At 32.7% G+C, this 22,747-nt stretch overlaps 1 protein-coding gene across 5 annotated transcripts in view; it reads left to right on the forward strand.

Annotated features, from left to right (window-relative positions):
- Window positions 1–22,207, forward strand: part of Abca5 (ATP binding cassette subfamily A member 5) — an 80,747-nt gene extending 58,540 nt beyond the window's left edge. For all 5 annotated transcript variants that reach the window (XM_046422680.2, XM_046422678.2, XM_046422677.2 and 2 more), the window contains 17 exons: window positions 2,701–2,814; window positions 6,348–6,518; window positions 8,188–8,301; window positions 8,677–8,811; window positions 9,466–9,540; window positions 10,261–10,352; window positions 11,754–11,880; window positions 12,205–12,322; window positions 12,424–12,515; window positions 13,448–13,623; window positions 14,027–14,102; window positions 14,221–14,315; window positions 15,357–15,476; window positions 19,123–19,272; window positions 19,686–19,765; window positions 21,248–21,303; window positions 21,913–22,207. In XM_046422680.2, the coding sequence (XP_046278636.1) occupies window positions 2,701–2,814; window positions 6,348–6,518; window positions 8,188–8,301; window positions 8,677–8,811; window positions 9,466–9,540; window positions 10,261–10,352; window positions 11,754–11,880; window positions 12,205–12,322; window positions 12,424–12,515; window positions 13,448–13,623; window positions 14,027–14,102; window positions 14,221–14,315; window positions 15,357–15,476; window positions 19,123–19,272; window positions 19,686–19,765; window positions 21,248–21,303; window positions 21,913–22,020 (1,899 nt within the window). In that variant the 3' untranslated portion in view covers window positions 22,021–22,207. The remainder of the gene's footprint in view (window positions 1–2,700; window positions 2,815–6,347; window positions 6,519–8,187; window positions 8,302–8,676; window positions 8,812–9,465; window positions 9,541–10,260; window positions 10,353–11,753; window positions 11,881–12,204; window positions 12,323–12,423; window positions 12,516–13,447; window positions 13,624–14,026; window positions 14,103–14,220; window positions 14,316–15,356; window positions 15,477–19,122; window positions 19,273–19,685; window positions 19,766–21,247; window positions 21,304–21,912) is intronic.
- The last annotated feature ends 540 nt before the right edge of the window (window positions 22,208–22,747 follow it).

Here is a 22,747-nt window from a genome sequence, read left to right on the forward strand (position 1 = left end):
AGGTACAAGGCAAGAACAAGTATCTGTGACTTTATCAACAAGGAAATCATTGATGGCCTTGGTTAAAGCAGTGAAAGGTTGGAATGTTATCCAAATTATAGAGGACTGAGATGTGAAGTAGGATGATCAAGGGGAGACAACTTTCGAGTTTACCTGTGAAGGGTTGAGAGAAGCAGAGCAGGGGTGTGGAGCAGCAAGCAGTTGGTGGAGGATCAGGGAACTCTTTCCCTTTGTTTCTTTCTTCCTTCTCTTCTCCTCCATTTCTTTTGTGTTCATTTGTATCCTGATGAGAATAGGATTTGGGATAGAGAAAAATTAGATCTAAGATGGCGAGCGTAGACAGAGGCAAAGCACCTCTTACATTGTGACAAAAGGAAAGGAAAACATGGATTGTGGATGAAGACACATTTTTAAATATGACAATCCGGTTTCTTTGTGAAGTCGAAGATTTTTTACTTGAAATAACACATTCACTTATGTAGATGATCATGGCTAGGTAATCCATACCCCAAACTTCTTTTAATTTGCTATAACCTTTTGATATTTTAAATTGGAAATCATATTGAAGATTAATTTGGTACTCTTCTTTTTTTTTTTTTTTTTTGTACCAGGTATTGAACCTAGGGGTGCTTTACCATTGAGCCACATCCCCAGTCCTTCTTATTTTTTATTTTGAGGCAAGAGCTCACTAAGTTGCTGAGGGTTTTGCTAAATTGCTGATGCTGCCCTTGAACTTAGGGTCTTCCTGCCTCAGCCTCCTCAGTTGCAGAGATTATAGGCATATGCCAGTGCCTACTCTTCTTGTTATATTTAGACATGTAGACAAATATAAAATTTTCATTTTTAGATGATCACTGACACTGCAGTGAAAAGGGATTCTATGGAGAGTTTGGGGTTTAGAAGAAGAAAGGTAAAGACTTCAGATTCTAGATTCTAGTGCTAGATGTATGTTAAAAACAAGTGGCCTAACTTTCTTACACTGTTGCTTATTGTTGCATTTGTGAAGTGAGGAGAAGGAGAGTCTTGCATTTTACAGTTTTCAGTAATGTGGTACTTGGTACTAGTATTCACTGATTTGGAGAATACAGGAAGAAGAGTGATTTTTAAATGTTTTGTTGAGATGGAAAAACATTTCACTTTTAACCTACTAAATTGGTTGTTCTTGTGGCATTTTCCTGAGAAAGTTTTAGAAAGCATTTTGAATATCTGAATCTAGAGTGATTTCTGAATCGAAAGTAAATATTTGTAAGTCACCAGCACATACATGATATAGAATTCACCAAACTTATAAATCTCACCTGTGGGGTTTTTTTTAATTGTGAAATATTTCAAACCTACAAAAAAAGAATAGCCATATATATCTGCACCCAAAATGTTTCAAATGTTAATACCTTATCATGCTTGTTTTTAATTAATACAACTTTGAATACACAGTTAAGATTCCATGTTATCTCTCCCCAGTCTCATTTCCTCCTCTCCTCCATAGAAGTAATCACAATTCAAAATTTTGAAATAATCATACATGTTTTTATGATATTACTGCATATATTACTGCATATATATATATATATATATATATATATATATAGAACTATTCCAAAGATCTTGCACTTTTTTCATCAAACATGGTCTCATAGCCATTTTTGAAACCAGAGAGAAAGACATAGGATTTTTTAAAGGTTACTCTTCATAGATGTCTTACTTATGTTCTAAATTCTTCTTTAATCAGGTTTTGTGTGATTGAATCCAACTATAGAATCATTAATTTCCACTTCTTGTAGAACTACTTAGTTCACATGTTTGTGGATTCTGTCCAGCCCTTCCACTGTCACATATATGAGTTTGAGGCAAATTCTGCAGTGTCACATGGCATGAATTTAAAAAATAGCTTTACTGCTACATGGTAAAATTCAGAAGGCTTGGGTCAATAAGAGGGTGATACACTGTTTCCACATCAAGGGAGTAGGTGCCAGGGCCTCAGTATCTGCCAGACACAGTGTGGGTCCTGCACTAGTGCAAGGTGCCTTCTCTACCTCATGAGAGTATGTTCTTAAACAATGTGGATAGGAAAGTGGCCTTGTTGGGGATGGAGGATGACATAGCACCTTTGGTCCTGTGTGATCTGCACTTTATTTACTGAACTGTCTGGGAAAGTTAGTTAACTCTACTTGGACATTGGGATCAGTAGAAGTTAAAATCTCCCTTGCTTTGGAGAAGTTCCTAGTTCTATAGAAAGCTGAGTTTAGATAAGTTTTTCCAAAGGGAAAAGGAGCACCTAAGATCCCAGTTAGCATATATTCCACACAACCAATGAAGAGCACCAAAGATCATCCTTATATATTTCTTATCATTGCATAGGACCACTGGTGGACATGCCAATTTATTTTCAGACTTATTATTTTATTACATGGTGAAAGTTAATTTGTATGCTGGATTATTCTGTGCTGTAGGTAAAAAAAATAGTGTACAATGATTTGTGCAGTGTCATATAGCTATTTAATGAATTAGTATCAGGGTTAGTACTAGTCTAACACCTGTTAATAAACCTACTACCCAGTCTCTCATAGAGACTAAGCCTGGGATAGATATCCAAATGTGTTCCCTCAGAGGTTTTGATATTCTGTGATACTCTTTTAGAATGTACTAAGGTGGTATAAAGTGATACTGAGTTCCATTTCTTATTCTGTGGATGTCTTTCAGGAAATTACTGACATAGTTTTTAAAATTGAGCTGTATTTCCAAGCTGCTTTGCTTGGAATCATTGTTACTGCGATGCCACCTTATTTTGCCATGGAAAATTCAGAGAATCATAAGGTATGACTCAGTTTTTAAAAAATTACAGGTATGGTATTCCAATAAGAATTGTCCAAAACTAACCTATTTGTATGGTTGCAAATCTTATATAGAATTATTTCAGAAGTAAAGAATAAATAAATTTATTATTATAATAATTGTGATAATAGTTGTTACTTAAGTACTTGCTTTGTGCTTTCAAAATTGCATCCTCTAATCTTTATAAAGTTTTGAGCTAAGTTTTATTTTTCTACTTTACAAATCGGTAAATCAAAGATGGGAGTGTTCATGTAAGTTGCTCAGGTTGACTCAGCTCATTTACATTGTGAATGTGAAAACTGACTGTGATCTTCATGATCCTAACTGGAACACCACCCTTCCTCTCTTTACCTTTAGTAGAGTGTGTTGAATACACAGGCATTTCATTCTTGTTAAATGAAAAAAAATGGTGAAATTGATTGTCATAACTGGGGCCCGGGAAAAACTGCTAAGTATACACAAGTTCTTCGGAATTCTTCACTTTCTTCTCCACCTTTTTCTTTTGTCCACCAGGCAACTACCTATCTTTTGTAGTTTTTTTGGCTGTTTGAATTTCTCAACTCCTCTGTGTTGAAATTGTATCTTAATTCTCTGATAAAAATTTTTATTCTCTCAATGGATGATCTTAATTTTGAAACAAGTTTATTAGTTTACAGACTATGATGACAAATAAGTTTAGACTCATCTTTAAAAATTTAATAAAAATATAGTCTAATAAATTTTAATAAAAATTTTATTGAAAGTAAATTTCTTTAGTATAAATATAACATGATTCTTTAGGCAATTTAAAAAATAGTATTCAAGTTTTTTAAAATATTTTTTAGTTGTAAATGGATCTTTGAATTAATTAATTAATATGCAGTGCTGAGGATCAAACCCAGGGCCTTACACATGCCAGGCAAGTGCTCTACCACTGAGCCACAACCCCAGTCCCAATATTCAAGTTTTATATTATGATATGTATCTTTATTATTTTTTTAAAAAATTTTATTGATTTTTAAAAAAATAAATGACAGCAGAATGCATTACAATTCTTATTACACATATACAATATAATTTTTCATATTTCTGGTTGTATATAAAGTATGTTGACATCAACTCGTGTCTTCATATATGTACTTTGGATAATGATGTGATAGATATCACATTCCACCATCCTTGCTAATCCTTTGCCTCCTCCCTTTCCCTCCCACCCCTCTGCTCTATCTAGAATTCCTCTATTCCTCCCATGCTCCCCCTCCCTAGAAAATATAGAAAAGTTAACAAAGATAAAATCTACAACCATTCTAAAATTTACCAGACAGTTACATTTCTTAAAAGATTTTATTTTTAGTGCATTGTAGTTATAATAACACCACTATTGTGTGGGGTTCATTTTGACATATTCTTAAATGCATATAACATAGTTTTCTCCATTTTAAACCCAGTACCATCTCTTTTTCCTTCCATCTTTTCTCCTTTTCTCTCTGCCTTTATTTCCTTCCTCATCCCTATTGGTCTTCCATCTCTTATTTATTTAATTGGTACATTTGGTTAGATATCAGATTGGAATGCATTGTAATATATTAATACATGCACATGGCATAATTTGGTCAGATTTATTCCCCAGTTCTTCCTCTTGCCCCCCCCCCCTTGGTTCCCTACTTCTACTGTACTGTTCTTCCTTCTGTTTTATGAGATTCCCCTTTTATTATTTCTTTTTTTCTTTCTGGTTTTCACTTATGAAAGAGAACATTTGACCTTTGACTTTGAGGGGTTTTTTGGTTCTTAAATTTTGTTCTGGAGATTGAAGCTAGGACCTTGCACATGCTGGGCAAGTGCTCTACCACTGAACCATATCCCTATACCTTTTTATTTTATTTTGAGACAGAGTCTTACTAAATTGCCCAGGCTGGCCTGGAATTTAGGATCCTCCTGCCTCAGCCTCCTGAATAGCTGGAATTATAGGCATGAACCAATGTACCCAACTCAACTTAATATTAAACTTTTAATTTTTTAGTAATTATAGATTCATTTCACTTGTAAGATATGATACACTGAGATCCTGTATACTCTTTATTCATTTTATCTCAGTGGTAGCATCCTAAAAAAAACATAGTAAAATTTTACAAGTATTGACATTGTTCAAGTCAAAATACAGAGAGTACTTCTATTGCTCTTTTCTAGTCACATACCACTTCCCTGCATTCCCCCTGTGGCTTCTGTCAAATCATTTGTCTGTTCCCCATGTTTATAATTTTGATATTTCAAGAATGTATAAATGGAATCACAGTATGTTTTCTTTTTCAAATGGCTTATTTCACTCAGCATAACTCCCCATTGCTTTTTGAAGTTCACCAAATGCGTGTGTATCAATAGTCCATGCCTTCATAATTGCTTAGTATTCCACATCTGAAATGATAACAGTTTTCACTCCTATCAATAAAGTTGCTGTGAACATTTACATGCAGGTTTTCGTATGAACATATTTTCATTTCTCTAGGATAAATGCCCAAAAGATTGTATTCTGATGTTTAATTTCACTAGAAATTACCAATTATTTTCAAAAGTGGATATACCTTTTTATATTCCAACCAAAAATAATGAATAACTAAAGTTAGAATTGTACAAAATGACTGTATTTGACTTTTTTTGTATTTATATTTTAATTTACTCCTATACTTAAATTTGCTTCTGATTTATTGAACATAGCATTTGTCCATTTTCCCCCTTTTCTTCTTCTTTGTTCTGAGGATTGAACCCATGGCATCAAAAATGCTAAGCAAGCATCTACCACTGAGCTGTTATATCCCCTTTTCCTCTTTAACTGATTTTTATATTTCTTGGATCCTTTGTCTTACCCGTTGGCCTGTTCATATAATATATTAATTATTAAGAATAGATATTTTTATAGATGATAGAAATGAATAAGATTATTAGGTATTTGAATTTGTAAAAAATCTAAAAAAATTTAAGTAATGAGAGCATGAGAGAAAAACTGTTCTCATGCATGAAAATGCTATTTACATGTATTATAATAGCACCTTACAGTTATATACTACACCATCTTAATGTAAGAGTCTCAAATTTTCTGTGTACTAAGTTAAACATTTAATCTGAAGCTCTATTCAAATCCAGAGGGTATTTGGCAGTTTGTTAGTGTTTTTATTAAAGGTCAGTTTTAAAAAATGAGACTCCTTTTTCTGTTTACACAGATTTCCATTCATTTCCACAAATTTTCAGAAGTAAGTACTTTGGCTCCTCATTGTTTGCACAGCCATAACTCCCATGACATAACCTCTTTTGCTTTGTTTTATTCTGATTCTTAAAAATCTCATTGAAGTTATTATATTTCACAAATAGTAAGCCACATTAAGGGCTAAATGGACTCAGTATTTAATGTCAGGAGTACTTACCTGTCGGCCTGGAATATGGAGTTTTTCTCTTGATATAAATTTAGGAGTTCTATAATAATTTACTAGTTTTTGTTTGTAAAATGAAATTACAATAAAACTTTCTTTTTTTCTCCTTTTTAGATCAAAGCTTATACTCAACTTAAACTTTCAGGGCTTTTGCCATCTGCATATTGGATTGGACAAGCAATTGTTGATATTCCCTTATTTTTTGTTATTCTTTTTTTGATGCTAGGAAGTTTATTCGCATTTCATTATGAATTATATTTTTATGCTGTAAAGTTCCTTGCCGTGGTAAGTTAACATCAGTTGTTCTCATGCTACCTATAGATAAAATGTTATTTTAAAAAATTAATTATATACATGACCGCATTGAGTAATGTGGAAATTAGTTTGTTAAACAAGAAAATGGAACCAGTGTTTAATTATTGTATATGATACATTTAATTAATTCAGTTTGTATTACTACAAGTGATTTTTAAAAACAATAACTTATCACCATTTTAAAATAATTTTTTAAGATCAAGGTGGCTTTTTACACAGACCACATACTTTGTGTAATCTGGAATATTTAAATGTATTCCTTCTGTAAAGTGTCTTTCTTGTTTTTTCTTATGCCAGACCATAATTTCACAAGGAGAAAGCTCTTTTTTTCCATAATTTATAACATGGCTTAAAATACAAAGAAAAACTCTTAATTCGCATTCATGTTCACATGTAAATGACTTGATAATAGACCTTTTCATTAAATGGTTTTTATTAGAAAAAAGGGGAAACACTGAGGTGAAAAGTAAAGATTTTTTTTTTTAACCAGAGACCATTGTGGCCTTATATATAAGTCTGCCAAATAAAATAATGCTTTTCTTAAAACATGTTAATTTATTAAATGCAATATTAAATAGTAGCTAATAGTTGAGTGAGTGAAATAAAGTTTCAAACAGCTATATTTACTCCCTCTAATAAAATAAGACAACATTTTACTTGGTATAAAAAACTGCAAGTTGTGTTCTGTTTAAGTGATTGTTCAGGATAGTGTTAGCAATAAATTAAAAGCATGTTTTTATTGATTTAGTAGAAATTATGGATAATAACTCTTCATTTAAATCACACACTTTCAGTTTGGGAAAGATTTGTTGAATAAAATTTAAAGAATAATGCTGGGAGCCATTAGCCAAATAGGTATGACAATTTCCTTGCCAGCGTACCCCATGTTGCTGACATTTTGCAGTGACATTGAATGTAGGTGACCTTGCTCAAGGACCAAGGCGGATTAGGGTGTTCCTGGTTTAAGATAATCGTGTTTAGGGTGTTCCCAGTTTAGGTTCCAGGTTTAAGGTTTAAGATTATTCCTGCTGGGAATAGGGCGTATCCTGCTGCCTGAGTTCCCCTTGAGTTCTCACGGGATTCAGACAGTATTTTTTGGGAGACAGATGCTGGGCACAAAATCACGAACCACTCACAGCTTTGTAGATTCAAACAGCAATTCTTTATTCCCGAACTCACACCAGCACTCTACACACACGTTCTGGGGAAATCCACGTTCTCTGCCCAAATCAGTTCTCTGCACAAATCCACCTCCACTGGGCATCTGTCTCCCAAAAAATACTGTCTGAATCCCGTGAGAACTCAGGGGGAACTCAGGCAGCAGGATACGCCCTATTCCCAGCAGGAATAATCTTAAACCTTAAACCTGGAACCTAAACTGGGAACGCCCTAAACACGATTATCTTAAACCAGGAACACCCTAATCCGCCTTGGTCCTTGAGCAAGGTCACCTACATTCAATGTCACTGCAAAATGTCAGCAACATGGGGTACGCTGGCAAGGAAATTGTCATACCTATTTGGCTAATGGCTCCCAGCAGAATAATTATTAATATTTTACTATGATTGTGGTGTTTTACATTGTATGTATTACTGGCTATTCGTAGTTTTACATAAACATAAACATTTCTGATTTGCAGGTGTTTTGCCTCATTGGTTATGTTCCATCAGTTATTCTGTTTACCTATGTTGCTTCTTTCACTTATAAGAAAATTATAAATACCAAAGAATTTTGGTCATTTATCTATTCAGTGGTAAGTCACATTTTATATTTTTTGTAACAGCTTATTTAAAAGTCATAAATTCTTTCATGATTATACTAAAAAAAATCATGTCAGAATTTAGATAGAGAACTGGATGCATCTTTTTGCCTGTATATTTATCTTCCATATAATCCATTCCATGAAAGGATGATATTAAAAGCACTTAACAACTAGTATGGCAAACATACCAGCTGCAAACAACTGGTATCAGCATATTGATGCTTTCTGGCTAAGTGTCATGCGTGGCTCCATGATTTATTAGAGGTTTGAAAACATAGTTAATGTACTAAGGCACCCATCTGTAAGTAAGTTATATGAAAGATTTAAATACCTTGTCACTTATTTTCTCATTTTTTTTTCCTTCAGACAGCATTAGCTTGTATTGCAATCACTGAAATAACTTTCTTTATGGGATACACAGTTACAGCTATTTTTCATTATACCTTTTGCATAGCTGTTCCAATCTATCCGCTTCTAGGTTGCCTGATATCTTTCATAAAGGTAAGTAAGTCTCTTAGATATTTTAATATTTTAATTCTATAAATATATATATATTGCCTAATCTTTGGAATCTTAGCTTTTGTACTGAAAATAGCAGGATACATCAAATTAACTGCTACTATTTGATTAAGTTATTAATACAGCAATTTGAAATGAAGTATGAAATCTTTAAGCATGTCTAAATATAAATTGTCAGAGGAAAAGGACTGTGCCCATTACATGTTCTTTGATGCTCAAAATAATGTACATAATTTGAAGTAAGATGTGGTTTCAATCAGTATTTGTTTTTAGGAGTTTTTCAAGGATTAAGTAGCATATTATACTAGAAAGGGATGAGAGAAAATAAAGTGTTAATTTCCAAAAGCACATTAGTTTTATTAAGTCTAAATAATTGAAAGAATTTTCCATTTATTAGAAAAAATTATTATGAATTATTGATTTAGAATTGCTGTTAATTCTATACGCTACTACCCTCTCCTCTTTTAAGTTTAATATGTTTAATTTATATCTACTCTCAGAAATTTTTGGGGTCAAGGAAGAGTTTAAGTATAGAGCATAGCCTATGAATATGAAAAGCTAACTTATATGTTTTTTTTAATTTTAATTCAAATATTACATGTTCAGAATATACATTTAAAAATTTTTTTGTCTTAGGTTTCTTGGAAGAATTTACAAAAAAATGAGAATACTGACAATCCATGGGACAGACTTTTAGTGGCTGTTATAATGGTAAGAAATAACAAAAGTGTTTCTGTGTGTCAGCTTGTTACCCTAACAATGGTGTGGTTGTCTGGTTTTAACTGTTTTTTTTTTTTGTTTTGTTTTTGTTGTGTACTGGAGATTTTAACCCAGGGGCACTTTACCACTGAGCTACATCCCCAGCCCTTTTTGGTTTCTATTCTGATACAAGGTCTCACTAAGTTGCTAAGTTGCTGAGGCTGGCCCTAAACTTGGCGATCCTCCTGTCTTAACCTCCAGAGCTGCTGGTTTATGGGCATGTTGGGTTATAGGCATATGCTACTGTGCCCAGCATAAAACCTGAATTTTAGAAATCCATTTTCTCAGTATTATGTAATTTCCATCTCTGTAAATTAACTATGTTTAGTTTTTATCCTGTTGCATAAAAAACAAGGTGCACAGGAAGTCAAATGTGGGGCGTTCTGGAGATAAAACTCAGGGGTACTCGACCACTGAACCACATCCCCAGCCCTATTTTTATATTTAGAGACAGAGTCTCACTGAATTGCTTAGTGCCTTGCGACCCTCCTGCCTGAGACACTCAAGCCACTGGGATTACAGGCATGTGTCACTGAGCCTGGCTTTTTTTTTTTGCTGGGGATGGTGCTATTAATGAACCTGATGCATGTGGTCTTGGTTGTGTTGGCAAAGAAAAAAAGAAAGAATGACTTCATCAGATTCAATCCTGAGCTGTTCATGTTCTTCTTTTAGCCTTATCTGCAGTGTGTACTATGGATTTTCCTCTTACAGTACTATGAAAAAAAGCATGGAGGGAGATCAATAAGGAAGGATCCCTTTTTCAGGTCAGTTAATTTTTGTATTTAAGTTTTTAACATTTCTACTAAGTTTATGAAATTATGCAGCCATCACCATTTACATAATTTTGAAACAGTTCCAGTATTAGTACTCCCAAAACAATCTTTAGGCCCATTGAGGGATTAACAATTGCTTTCCTGTCTGTCCTCTCATGGCTCTAGCCCTAGGTAATCACTAAGCTACTTTCTGTCTCTGTGAGGTGTGCCTGTTGCAAACTTTTTATATAACAGGAATTATATAATATTTAGTCTATGTTGGTCTAGCTTCTTTCATTTAGCATATTTTTCTTTTTTTAAAAATTTTCTATACTTATTTTTGCAAAATTAACATTAATATATATAATTAGAATTGATGCATATGTCCTTCCCATTGTGCTTACTGCATGCCTAGTATTTTAAATATTTATATAGTACATTTTAAAACATTTTTAAGAAAAGAAATAATGAAATGAATTTTGAAAAACTTAAGCCAAAAAAGACCAATGATTCTCTTAAGTACATTAAATGTATTAACTCTCATATTTATTTACTTTTCACCATAGTGGGCACTGTATTTTAATGTTGGAAAATTCTGACTCACCAGAAAGCACCTTTATTAAATTGTAGGATTTAGATAATAAATTAGTATTGAGTATACAGTTTTACACTTAGCATAATGTTTGGATGGTTACTTCTGAATTTTTTTCTCTCATAGCCAGAAATCTTTCATCTTCAGGTATTGACCTCCCATTCACTCCTTAACTTCCTACAATCTGGTTTTCTCCCTTACCTCTCCATTGATATATATTTTTTTAATTTCCAGTAAGGCAACTAATGGTTTTATCATTGTCTTGTCTGGTCAGCCCAACTTATTTGTCTGAAGCTTTTAACATTGTTGACTCCCCCTGCCTCATATTTTTCTGTTTTCCACGTTGGTATCATCTTTTTGCCTCTTCTGTTCCTGATCAGAATTTCCTTTGTAAGCACTTCCTCTGTCTACCCACAAGAGTGAGGTTTCTGTGGGTTCTGACTTCAGCCCTTATCTACTCTTTGTGGGCAATTTCACTTTATACCTAAGTTCTAAGTTCTTTGAGGAAATGGTTCATGTTTTTTATCTCCTTGTGGAGAATACCTGACAGATACTAGTCATAAATAATAATGTTGAAAAGATAAATGAAGTGATGTAGATAATATTATTTAAATGCCAGCCATCGATGAAAAATATGCTTTTATTTTTTAAATTTATTTTTAAAAATATTTAAAATTTTTTAAAAATATACTTGTAATTCCAGCTTTCAGAAATAATCTTAGATTTCATGTGAATGTTCTTAAAAAAATCTTTTCTCAATGTACTGCCAAAATTTCTTAGTATCTTAATTATTTGAAAATTTACTATATTTATATTCTTAGGACCCTTTCAACAAAGTTCAAAACTAGGAAGTTTCCAGAACCACCAAACAATGAGGATGAAGATGAAGATGTCAAGGCTGAGAGACTAAAGGTCAAAGAGCTGATGAGTTGCCAGTGTTGTGAGGAGGTAATTTAGACTTTATGCCTAAGTCATATTAAATGTGAAATGTAAGTTACCAATGCATAAAATTTAATCTGAAAAATATTTTTCTTTGAATATGTATCAGTCTGAAAAAAGTTTTTCATGGAAAAAGTATTTTTGTCAACTAACTTTTGAATAAGCCATGATTTCAGTCATGAGTGGAAGTTTACTTGTATACTACTCATAATGCATACTTATTAGCAATTTATTCTTATAATATAGGCATAACTGATAGTGCAGCCTGTCATGAAACGAAATGACACATATCTGTTTTATAACTCGCTTTTTGAATCCTGTTTTTGTTATTAGAAACCAGCCATTATGGTCAGCAATTTATATAAAGAATATGATGACAAGAAAGATTTTCTTCATTCAAGAAAAGTAAAGAAAGTGGCAGCTAAATACGTTTCTTTTTCTGTGAAAAAAGGTTGGTATTTAATTACTTTTCTATAAATATCTTTTCCAGAAGAGTAATTTCCATTTCATTTCATTTGAATATGATGATTATTTTTCTTTCAATTCCTGTAGGAGAGATCTTGGGATTGTTGGGTCCAAATGGTGCAGGAAAAAGTACAATTATTAATATTCTGGTTGGTGATATTGAACCAACTTCAGGCCAGGTATGTATCAGTGGTGTGGAATTTGTCAAGTAGGATTTTTATTTTTAATTAAGATAATTAATGACAAATTGGGATTTTGATGAAATTGATGAACATTTTCATACATAGATGCAGACATGCATATATGGTATTTCTACTTTTATGATTTTTACATGCATGAGTGATTTATCTACTTAATGGAAGATAGTTTTATTAATTTCAGGAGATAGGGAGCTAGTCTTGGCTCTGCCATTGATTAGTCTTTGATTATTAGCAAGTTACTCACCACTTGGTAGAAACTTCACAATACTCTCCTGCTCCTATTTCCTGTGTCTTCCCCACTTGCTGACTTCACACCAGCTCCAGTAAGTAATTCATTGCTTTCCTGGAAAAAAACAGGTACACTCTTTTAAAATATACCTTTATTTTATTTATTTTTATGTGATGCTGAGGATTGAGCCCAATGCCTCATGAGTGCTAGGCAAGCACTTTACCACTGAGCCACAACCCTAGCCCCCAGGTATACTCTTTTCTTTGGGTTTTTACTGGAGCTGTTCCTGTGTTGGCTATACCTTATCTCCCACAAATTCGAACAGCTAAATTCACTTTAGCTCAAATATTACCTTCTGATGCAGCCCCCTGGTTATCCTAGTTAAAATTGTGCCTTACTTTCCTACCTGGCTATTCACTGTAATCACCTTTCTGTCCTCGTCACTAACCTTCATCTTGGTTAGGTATGTATGTCCTTCCATCATCAAAAAGCAATAAAATTGGGTTTGATCCTCAACACCACATAAAAATAAATAAACAAAATTAAGATTAAAAAAAAGCAATAAAATTCTAACCTTATATTATTCTGGTCATAGGAAGGGATTTGAAATAATCAACTTACTTCCCTCACAATAGATACTGACCGAAAAATACTTCCTAATAATTGGTTTGTATTTCTGTAGGTATTTCTAGGAGATTATACTTCAGACACAACTGAAGATGATGACTCCATTAAGTATTTGGGTTACTGTCCTCAGATAAACCCACTGTGGCCAGATATTACATTACAAGAACATTTTGAAATTTATGGAGCTGTGAAAGGAATGAATGCAAGTGACATGAAAGAAATAATAAATCGGTAAAATGTCCTTAGGTTTCTTTTGTTACTTGGGGAGATTTATATTTTACATTTTAAAAATTCCTTATCAAGCATTTCTGTGGATCATTGTTTTCACAGAAAATGATAAATACTTGTTCATGTTTTCTTAACAAAATTGTGTTAGCTATGAAAATAAAAGGCTCTTTTCCTAATAGAATGAATGTACCTCTGAATGTCATGAAACATTTTCATTTAAAGTGAATCATTTTATCAAGACATTAATTTGTTTAAAATGATATAAATTAAAGATTCTTGTTCTTACATAATTATACTAAGCTCCAACTGAGTTAACTGTTTTAGAGAAAGCAATGTCTGATCACAGACAATTTACATTTATTTATTCATATCTTGGTACACTCATTTGATGTTGTTCACTTTTCAGAATAACAAATGCCCTTGATTTAAAAGAACATCTTCAAAAAACTATAAAGAAACTACCTGCGGGAATCAAGCGAAAGGTACTTTGATGAAACAATAGATATATCTATTGATAGTTTAATGCTCATGGCTGTCTTGATAAAATTCCTCACAGTAAAGCCTTAACAGTCTATCTCCTCTTTTTTTCCTTCCATCTAGTTATGTTTTGCTCTAAGTATGCTGGGGAATCCTCTGATTACTCTGCTAGATGAACCATCCACAGGTATGGATCCTAAAGCCAAACAGCATATGTGGTGAGTACGACTCAAACAACTCTTGAGACACACTGTACTGCCTGATGCTGGAAGAAAAAAAGCAGTTTATTTTACTGTAACTTTTAGTTATAATAATAGTTATGTGTATATCTTGATTTAAAATCCTATGTAAATAATAAAATAGCTAAATATTTAGATTTCCAGAGATCACCTTATTCTTTTAAAATTTTATCTATTTTTTTGTGAAGTATACTATATTATATATATATATATACAGTATATATAGTATATGTATTTTATATATGTTATATATGACATATATACTATATATAATATATATATTCCAGAATGGAAATAAGCATATGAGTAATTATTAAAATAAACTATTCTGGTATTTGAATAGTTTGTAGAAAGGTTTTTCCTAATCATGTAACATTAAGTTATCGATTGTCTTAAACTTATGTTGTAACTCTGCCTGGTAATTTAAAGTACTAATTAGTTGAATACTTCTCTGAACCTTGATTTCCATATTGATAAAATATAAGTTGGATTTTATGGTTACTTTTCTTAAAACATGAAAAAGCATCGATCTTTTTTTTTTTAAATTTTTTTAAAAAATTTATTTTATTTTTTAGTTGTAGATGGACACAATATCTTTATTTTATTTATTTATTTTTAAAGAGAGAGAGAGAGAGTTTTTTAATATTTATTTTTTTGTAGTTTTCGGCGGACACAACATCTTTGTTTGTATGTGGTGCTAAGGATCGAACCCGGGCCGAACGCTTGCCAGGCGAGCGCGCTACCGCTTGAGCCACATTCCCATCCCCATCTATCTGTATAATTAATTGTTTCTTAAACTTTTATCCCACATGAACATTTGAAATCATGAAATATCTCTTTATCTGATTAGCTTTCAAAATGAAGAGAAAATAAATTCAAATACATCATAGTTGGGCAGAAAATAATAGCGATAGCAATTGATATTCAATAAGTTTTAATTAACCAAAGTAACCAAATAGTTAAATTAAAATACCCATTATTTTCATTAAAAGATATTCCTCTTTGTATTTTATTTAACAGGCGAGCAATTCGAACTGCATTTAAAAACAAAAAGCGGGCTGCAATTCTGACCACTCATTACATGGAGGAGGCAGAAGCTGTCTGTGACCGAGTGGCTATTATGGTGTCTGGGCAGTTAAGGTACATGTTTACACAGTAGGCCTTTTGGGAAAGGAGAGTTGGGTGGTGGGTTTTGAAAGTCATTCTTTCAAAAACATATAGTCAGATACATTAGTTTAAATGTTAAAAAAATGTTTCTTTGTTTGAATTTTTGATTCAGTTTTCTATAGAATTAGTTGGAAATGTTATCTTCCTTCAGATATGACTAGCTACTTGCATTAGGAATTGGCTCAATTATTCAGTAGTTTCAAATGTTATTTTAAGGTTAGGATATTTGTTATTTTAACAAATTGTTAGGCATTATATTGTATTATATAACACAGTATAAAATAAATGAGTTAATGCATAAATAAATAATTAAATAAGTAACTGTGGGTAGAGAAGAAAATTTTACTTTTGGAATGATTCCAAACAATATATGTAGATATTAACCCTTTGCAAAAGGGGAGCTGAATATTCCACTATCTCATACCCAAGTTTAGGCTGGATTTAGCTAGTCTCTTCTAAAAAACTAAAATGTGGAAAGGGAAAAATAGTAACTTTACAGTTGAGAAACCTGACATATACCTTAACTAAAGCAATATTGTGTAGATATCACATACCCCCTGATGTGATGTGATGTGATGTGAAGGGCACTTCAACAGTGTGCTATTATGTCCCAAACCCCACATTCTAATCTAATCATGAGAAAATTATCAGGCAATTCAAACTGAAGGACATGCTAACAAAAAACATCTAACTAGTACTTGTGAAAACCATCCAAATCATGAAAAAGAAGGTAAGAATAAGAAATTGCCACTGACCATTGGAGATTAAGGAGATGTGACAGTTGAGTGCATTGTGGAACAGAATCCCATAAATAAGACAGACAGAAGTGGAAAACTGGTAAAATCCAAATGAAATCTGGAGTTCAGTTTTTATGCTAGTGTAATAATATGATTTCTTGATTTTGACAAATGTACCATGGGAAATAACATGAAAATATCATGGGAGCGGAAACTGGATAAAGGATAAGGGGATGCTGTATTTATCATCTTTGCCATTTTCTTTTTTTATTTTTATTTTTATTTATTTATTTTTTTAAGCATCAGAAATTTATTGGTTGCTCAAAACATTACATTCATCTTGACACATCATATATCATACATTTGTTTCAAATGGGGTATGAATTCTTATTATTCCCCCGTGTACAGATTGCAGAATCACGTTGATTATACAGCCACGTTTATACATACTGCCAAACAAGTGTCTGTTGTATTCTGTTGCCCTTCCTATCCCCTTCCTATTCCCCCTCCCCTCCCCTCCCTCTACCCCAACTACCATAACTCATTTCTCTCACTCTCTCTTATTTTTATATTTATTTTTTTCCTCCCCTTTGCCTCACATCCTCTTATATGTATTTTTGTATAACAATGCGGGTGTCCTTCCCTTTTCCGTGTAATTCCCCCTCTCTCTCCCATTCCCTTCCACCTCTCATCCCTGTTAGATGGTAACCTTCTTCTCATGCTCTTCCTCCCTGCTCTGTTTTAAGTCACCCCCCTTATATAAAGAAGACATTCGGCATTTGTTTAGGGATTGGCTAACTTCACTTAGCATAATCTGCTCTAATGCCATCCATTTCCCTGCAAATGCCATGATTTTGTTGTTTTTTATTGCTAAGTAATACTCCATTGTGTATACATGCCACATTTTTTTTAATCCATTCATCTGTTGAAGGGCATCTAGGTTGGTTCCACAATCTAGCTATTGTGAATTTGCTGCTATGAACATTGATGATGCTGTATCCCTGTAGTATGCTCTTTTTAGGTCTTTTGGGAATAGTCCAAGAAGGGGAATAGCTGGGTCGAATAGTGGTTCCATTCCCAACTTTTCGAGGAATCTCCATACTGATTTCCAAATTGGTCACATCAGTTTGCAGTCCCACCAGCAATGCACCAGTGTACCCTTTTCCCTACATCCTCGCCAGCACTTGTTGTTGTTTGACTTCATAATTGCTGCCTTTCTTACTGGGGTGAGATGGTACCTTAGGGTGGTTTTAATTTGCATTTCTCTGATTGCTAGCGATAGTGAGCATTTTTTCATGTATTTGCTGATTGATTGTATATCCTCCTCTGAGAAGTGTCTGTTCAAATCCTTGGCCCATTTGTTGATTGGGTTGTTTGTTTTCTTATTGTTCAATTTTTTGAGTTCTTTGTATACTCTGGAGATTAGGGCTCTCTCTGAGGTGTGAGGGGTAAAAATTTGTTCCCAGGATGTAGGCTCCCTATTTACCTCTCTTATTGTTTCTCTTGCTGAGAAAAAACTCTTTAGTTTGAGTAAGTCCCATTTGTTGATTCTTGATTTTAACTCTGAGCTACAGGTGTCCTATTAAGGAATTTGGGGCCCGTCCCCATGAGGTGGAGATTAGAGCCAACTTTTTCTTCAATTAGACGCAGAGTTTCTTGTTTGATTCCTAGCTCCTTAATCCATTTTGAGTTAACTTTTGTGCAGAGAAAGCATTCGACAAAGTACAGCATCCCTTTATGTTCAAAACACTAGAAAAATTAGGGATAACAGGAACTTATCTCAACATTGTAAAAGCTATCTATGCTAAGCCTCAGGCAAACATCATTCTAAACGGTGAAAAACTGAAGGCATTCCCTCTAAAATCTGGAACAAGACAGGGATGCCCTCTCTCACCACTTCTATTCAACATAGTTCTCGAAACACTGGCCGGAGCAATTATACAGACGAAAGAAATTAAAGGCATAAAGATAGGAAAAGAGGAACTTAAATTAGCACTGTTTGCGTATGACATGATCCTATACCTAGCAGACCCAAAAGGTTCTACCCAGAAACTTCTAGAGCTAGTAAATGAATTCAGCAAAGTGGCAGGATATAAAATCAGCACGCATAAATCAAAGGCATTCCTGTATATCAGTGACAAATCCACTGAAATGGAAATGAAGACAACCACCCTATTCACAATATCCTCAAAAAAAATGAAATACTTGGGAATCAACCTAACAAAAGAGGTGAAGGACCTATACAATGAAAACTACAGAACCCTAAAGAGAGAAATAGAAGAAGACCTTAGAAGATGGAAAGATATACCTTGTTCATGGATAGGCAGAACCAACATCATTAAAATGGTGATATTACCAAAAGTACTCTACAGGTTTAATGCAATGCCAATCAAAATCCCAACGGTATTTCTCGAAGAAATAGAAAAGGCAATCATGAAATTCATCTGGAAAAACAGAAGACCCAGAATAGCAAAAGCAATACTAAGCAGGAAGAGTGAATCAGGCGGTATAGCGATACCAGATTTTAAACTATACTACAGAGCAATAGTAACAAAAACAGCATGGTACTAGTACCAAAATAGGCAGGTAGACCAATGGTACAGAATAGAGGACACAGAAACCAATCCACAAAATTACAACTACCTTATATTAGACAAAGGTGATAAAAGCATGCAATGGAGAAAGGATAGCGTCTTCAACAAATGGTGCTGGGAGAACTGGAAAGCCATTTGCATCTTTGCCATTTTCATTTCCTGTAAATGTAAAAGTACTCCAGCGTAATTTTATTCAAAAAAAAAATTATAAAGATTTAAGTGAGCAATCATTCTTTGAAATTGTCAAGCCATTTTTTTCCCTGTTCTTTCTTTTAAAAATTACTTTAGATGTATTGGAACAGTACAACATTTAAAGAGTAAATTTGGAAAAGGCTACTTTTTGGAAATTAAATTAAAGGACTGGATAGAAAATCTAGAAATAGACCGCCTTCACAGAGAAATTCAGTATATTTTTCCAAATGCAAGCCGCCAGGAAAGGTAAAATATTTTTAACTTAGTTATATTTCATTATAGTGCAATAATCATAAAAGGTTATATTAAGGATTAGCCAAAAAATCTTTAGTCATTGATTATATCTGTATCTCACATTAATACTTCTGTATTATCACCAATACTGGGCTAATAAAATCTGATGGAATTTTATGTCTGTTCAGTGTAATGTCTTTCAATATTTAATAGTACTTAAAATTTTTAAAGTTCTTACTTGGTAGTAATGATAATTATTTTACTATGGATGGAGTTCTTTTATCATTTCAAACAATTTTTATCCAAATAAATTTCAAATAAACTTATTAGAGTTTAATTCTGAATATAAAAAATGTTTAAACTTGAGCATTAGAGCACAGTTGTAGTAATTTTTAAATTTTTCTGCATTTTATCTTTGTTTTCAGTTTTTCTTCTATTCTGGCTTATAAAATTCCTAAGGAAGATGTTCAGTCTCTTTCACAATCTTTTTCTAAGCTGGAAGAAGGTTAGTAGTATTCTAAAATTTTGTAAGGTAGTTCTCAAATTATGAAAGAATTTTATTTAAAAAGTTCAGAACTGGAGGCAACCTATTGTTGAAACTATGGCAAATAAGAACATAATCTTTTATTCATGTAATGTAAGATATAGATAAATATAAATGCTTTAGGGATTTTGTAGAACAACTATCACAATGTAAACCTTTTAGAATTGTCAGTGGACACCAAACAGCATAGTTTATTATATTACATCTGTATAAATGATCAGCTAGCTTGTCTCTCAGTGGTTTTGTCCAGCATCCAGCGGCATTGTATTTCTTGAATCCTTACTTCCTACTCTAGTGGTAGCAGCAAATGACAGGAGAATTCATGGTGCAAGAGGGTGGGCATTCTTCTAAGTTTTAAAGAAGGTTATTGAAAGAATCTGGATTCTTAGAAAACAAAGCAAACAAACAAAAAAAAGTCTATTTTTAAACTTTTTTTTCCTTTGGAGGTACTTGGTATTGAATTTGTGCATTTAAAAAATAAGTGAAAGTACAAAAATATGTGCTGGTGGCAGTTAAGAGAGGTTAAATGCCCTGGATTGGGCAAATGTTCAGACACAGGTTAGTTTATAGCATTACCTATGAATAAGGGTTATTATTAATATCTTTCAATACAAATAATGGGATTTTTGTGGTTATTATTATGTGAATGCTGAATAAAAGGTTTTCTTATACCCTATATAACATCTATGGATCAATGTTTTTTAGCCTTAAGAGTATAAAGGTAAATTCTGTTTTTCTGATGATTTCTTTATAATAAAAAAAAAGTAACCTGAACTGCTTAGGAAGAATTAAAGAATTCAGTATGATAGCAGACATGGCATTGGATTAGATTGCAAAAGCATCTGAAATAAATATAGAATATCTTCTGGAGCCAGGTGTGGTGGCACATGCCTGTAATCCCAACAGCTTGGGAGGCTGAGGCAGGAGGATTTCGAGTTCAAAGCCATGCTCAGCAACTTAGTGAGGCCCTAAACAACTCAGTGAGACCCTGTCTCAAAATAAAATATTTTTAAAAAGGACTGGGGACGTGGCTCAGTTTTTAAATGCCCCTGAGCTTAATCCTTGGTACAAAAAAAAAAAAAATTCTTAATATTCAGAATCTAGTCCCAGAAGCAAAGAACAGGTTACAGGGGAGTTGGGGAAAGGGACATAGCAGATATTACAAGAAAGGAATAAAGACGAAGGGGATACAGGAGGGAAAGAGGAGATTAGAAAAGGTGAAATAAGACAAGTAATAAACATTAAGTTCTTAAGGTTGTAGAGGAATTGGCATCTGAAGAGAAAAGAAGACTTGAAAGGAAAGTAACAGATTTTGACATCTTCAATTTTAAATGAGTTGTTTACATGAGTTTTTAAAATAGATTGTTAGCTATCTTACTAGTGATTGCCATTTTATCCTTTTAAAATACTGATAATTAAAATCCTATTTTTATATTTTAATAGCTAAACAGACTTTTGCCATTGAGGAATATAGCTTTTCTCAAGCAACATTGGAACAGGTACTTTAAAGTTAATTTAAAAAAAATATTTTAAAGTACAAAGTATCTAATAGCAATTATTTAGGTTTAGATTGAAGAAAGAGATACTGTGATATTATAAAATCATTGTAGAATAATCTTAAACTTTGTATAGTTATAGGGAACTTTATAATTATTTGCTTATTGTTTTCAATTTTTTCAAAAGTTTAATTTACAAATCATATTTGTATACCTTTATGGGGAACAATGTGATATTTTGATACATGTATATAACATGGAATAGTTAAATCAAGCTAATTTCCATTTGCTTATTTTGAATAGCTCAATTTTTTCTGTTTGGTAAAGAAAGGTGTTTCATATTAAAATATCTTAAATTATTTAAATATTTATAATTATTTTTATGACAGTGCTACTTAACATATTAATCAACAGTTTATTAATCCTTTGAACAGGCATTCATCTTTGCATGTAATTAATGGAGATAACTTATTTTGTTTAAATAGTATTAATATCAGTAAGCCTCTTTCAATACTGGTTAATATAATTAGATGTGGCCTTATCCCATTTCTCATTTTGTTAAAAGGTCTTGGAGCTGTGTGGTACTTCATTCATTTATTTCCTTTCATTCAGGTTTTTGTAGAACTCACCAAAGAACAAGAGGAAGAAGATAATAGCTGTGGAACTTTAAACAGCACACTTTGGTGGGAAAGAACACAGGAAGACAGAGTAGTATTTTGAATCTGTATTGCTCAGTCTGTTTGCTGAACTTATTTGTTCTTCACTTCATTTAACTCTGCCATTAAAACTTTATTATTTGAATGGCAACTAGAGAAATGTGAAGGCATTGCGATTTTCCTGTGCTCCTTAATTGAAATGCTGTGGTTGTTGTTTTGCTTTACTTTAAATAAAATTAATATGTAATTAAGTCAACTTGCATGTTTGTATCTGAAGAATTTTGAACTGTAGTATGTATGCTATATTTCTCACTTGCAAAAAGAGATTCTAAAGAAATAGTGATAGAATAACTATTTTGACTAGCTGTGTTTATTTTTAAAGGTCATACCATCTAATTACATAGCTATGTAATGTCCCATTCTAAATTAAAAAAATGAATATATAACTAATATACATATATAAGGCAATGTGAAAGCTTCTTGCTTCTCCTTTTCAGTTTCTAAAAGAAGCTTTCAGTGGAGGTTGGTATCCATAAAAGCTTGGGTAAACCCTAGAAAGCCTCACTGTAGAAATGGAGGGAAGTGGTGTCTATCCACTAGGTGGCAGTCATCAATCATAAAAAAGGAAAGGAGACTTTATTTCAACTGGCAATTTTAGACACAGGTAATTGAAAAAAGTTGGTATTTAAATTATTATTATTATTATTATTTGCTCTTTCAAAGGTGTTTTAGTTATAATTAAAGGACGACTATGGCTAGAGTCTAATTATAATAATCTGCTTTTTTTTTTT

The sequence above is a fragment of the Marmota monax genome, unplaced genomic scaffold, assembly GCF_021218885.2.
Source record: "Marmota monax isolate L192 unplaced genomic scaffold, Marmota_monax_Labrador192_F-V1.1 WCK01_AAM20220418_F8-fsc00173, whole genome shotgun sequence".
NCBI classification, from domain to species: domain Eukaryota; kingdom Metazoa; phylum Chordata; class Mammalia; order Rodentia; family Sciuridae; genus Marmota; species Marmota monax.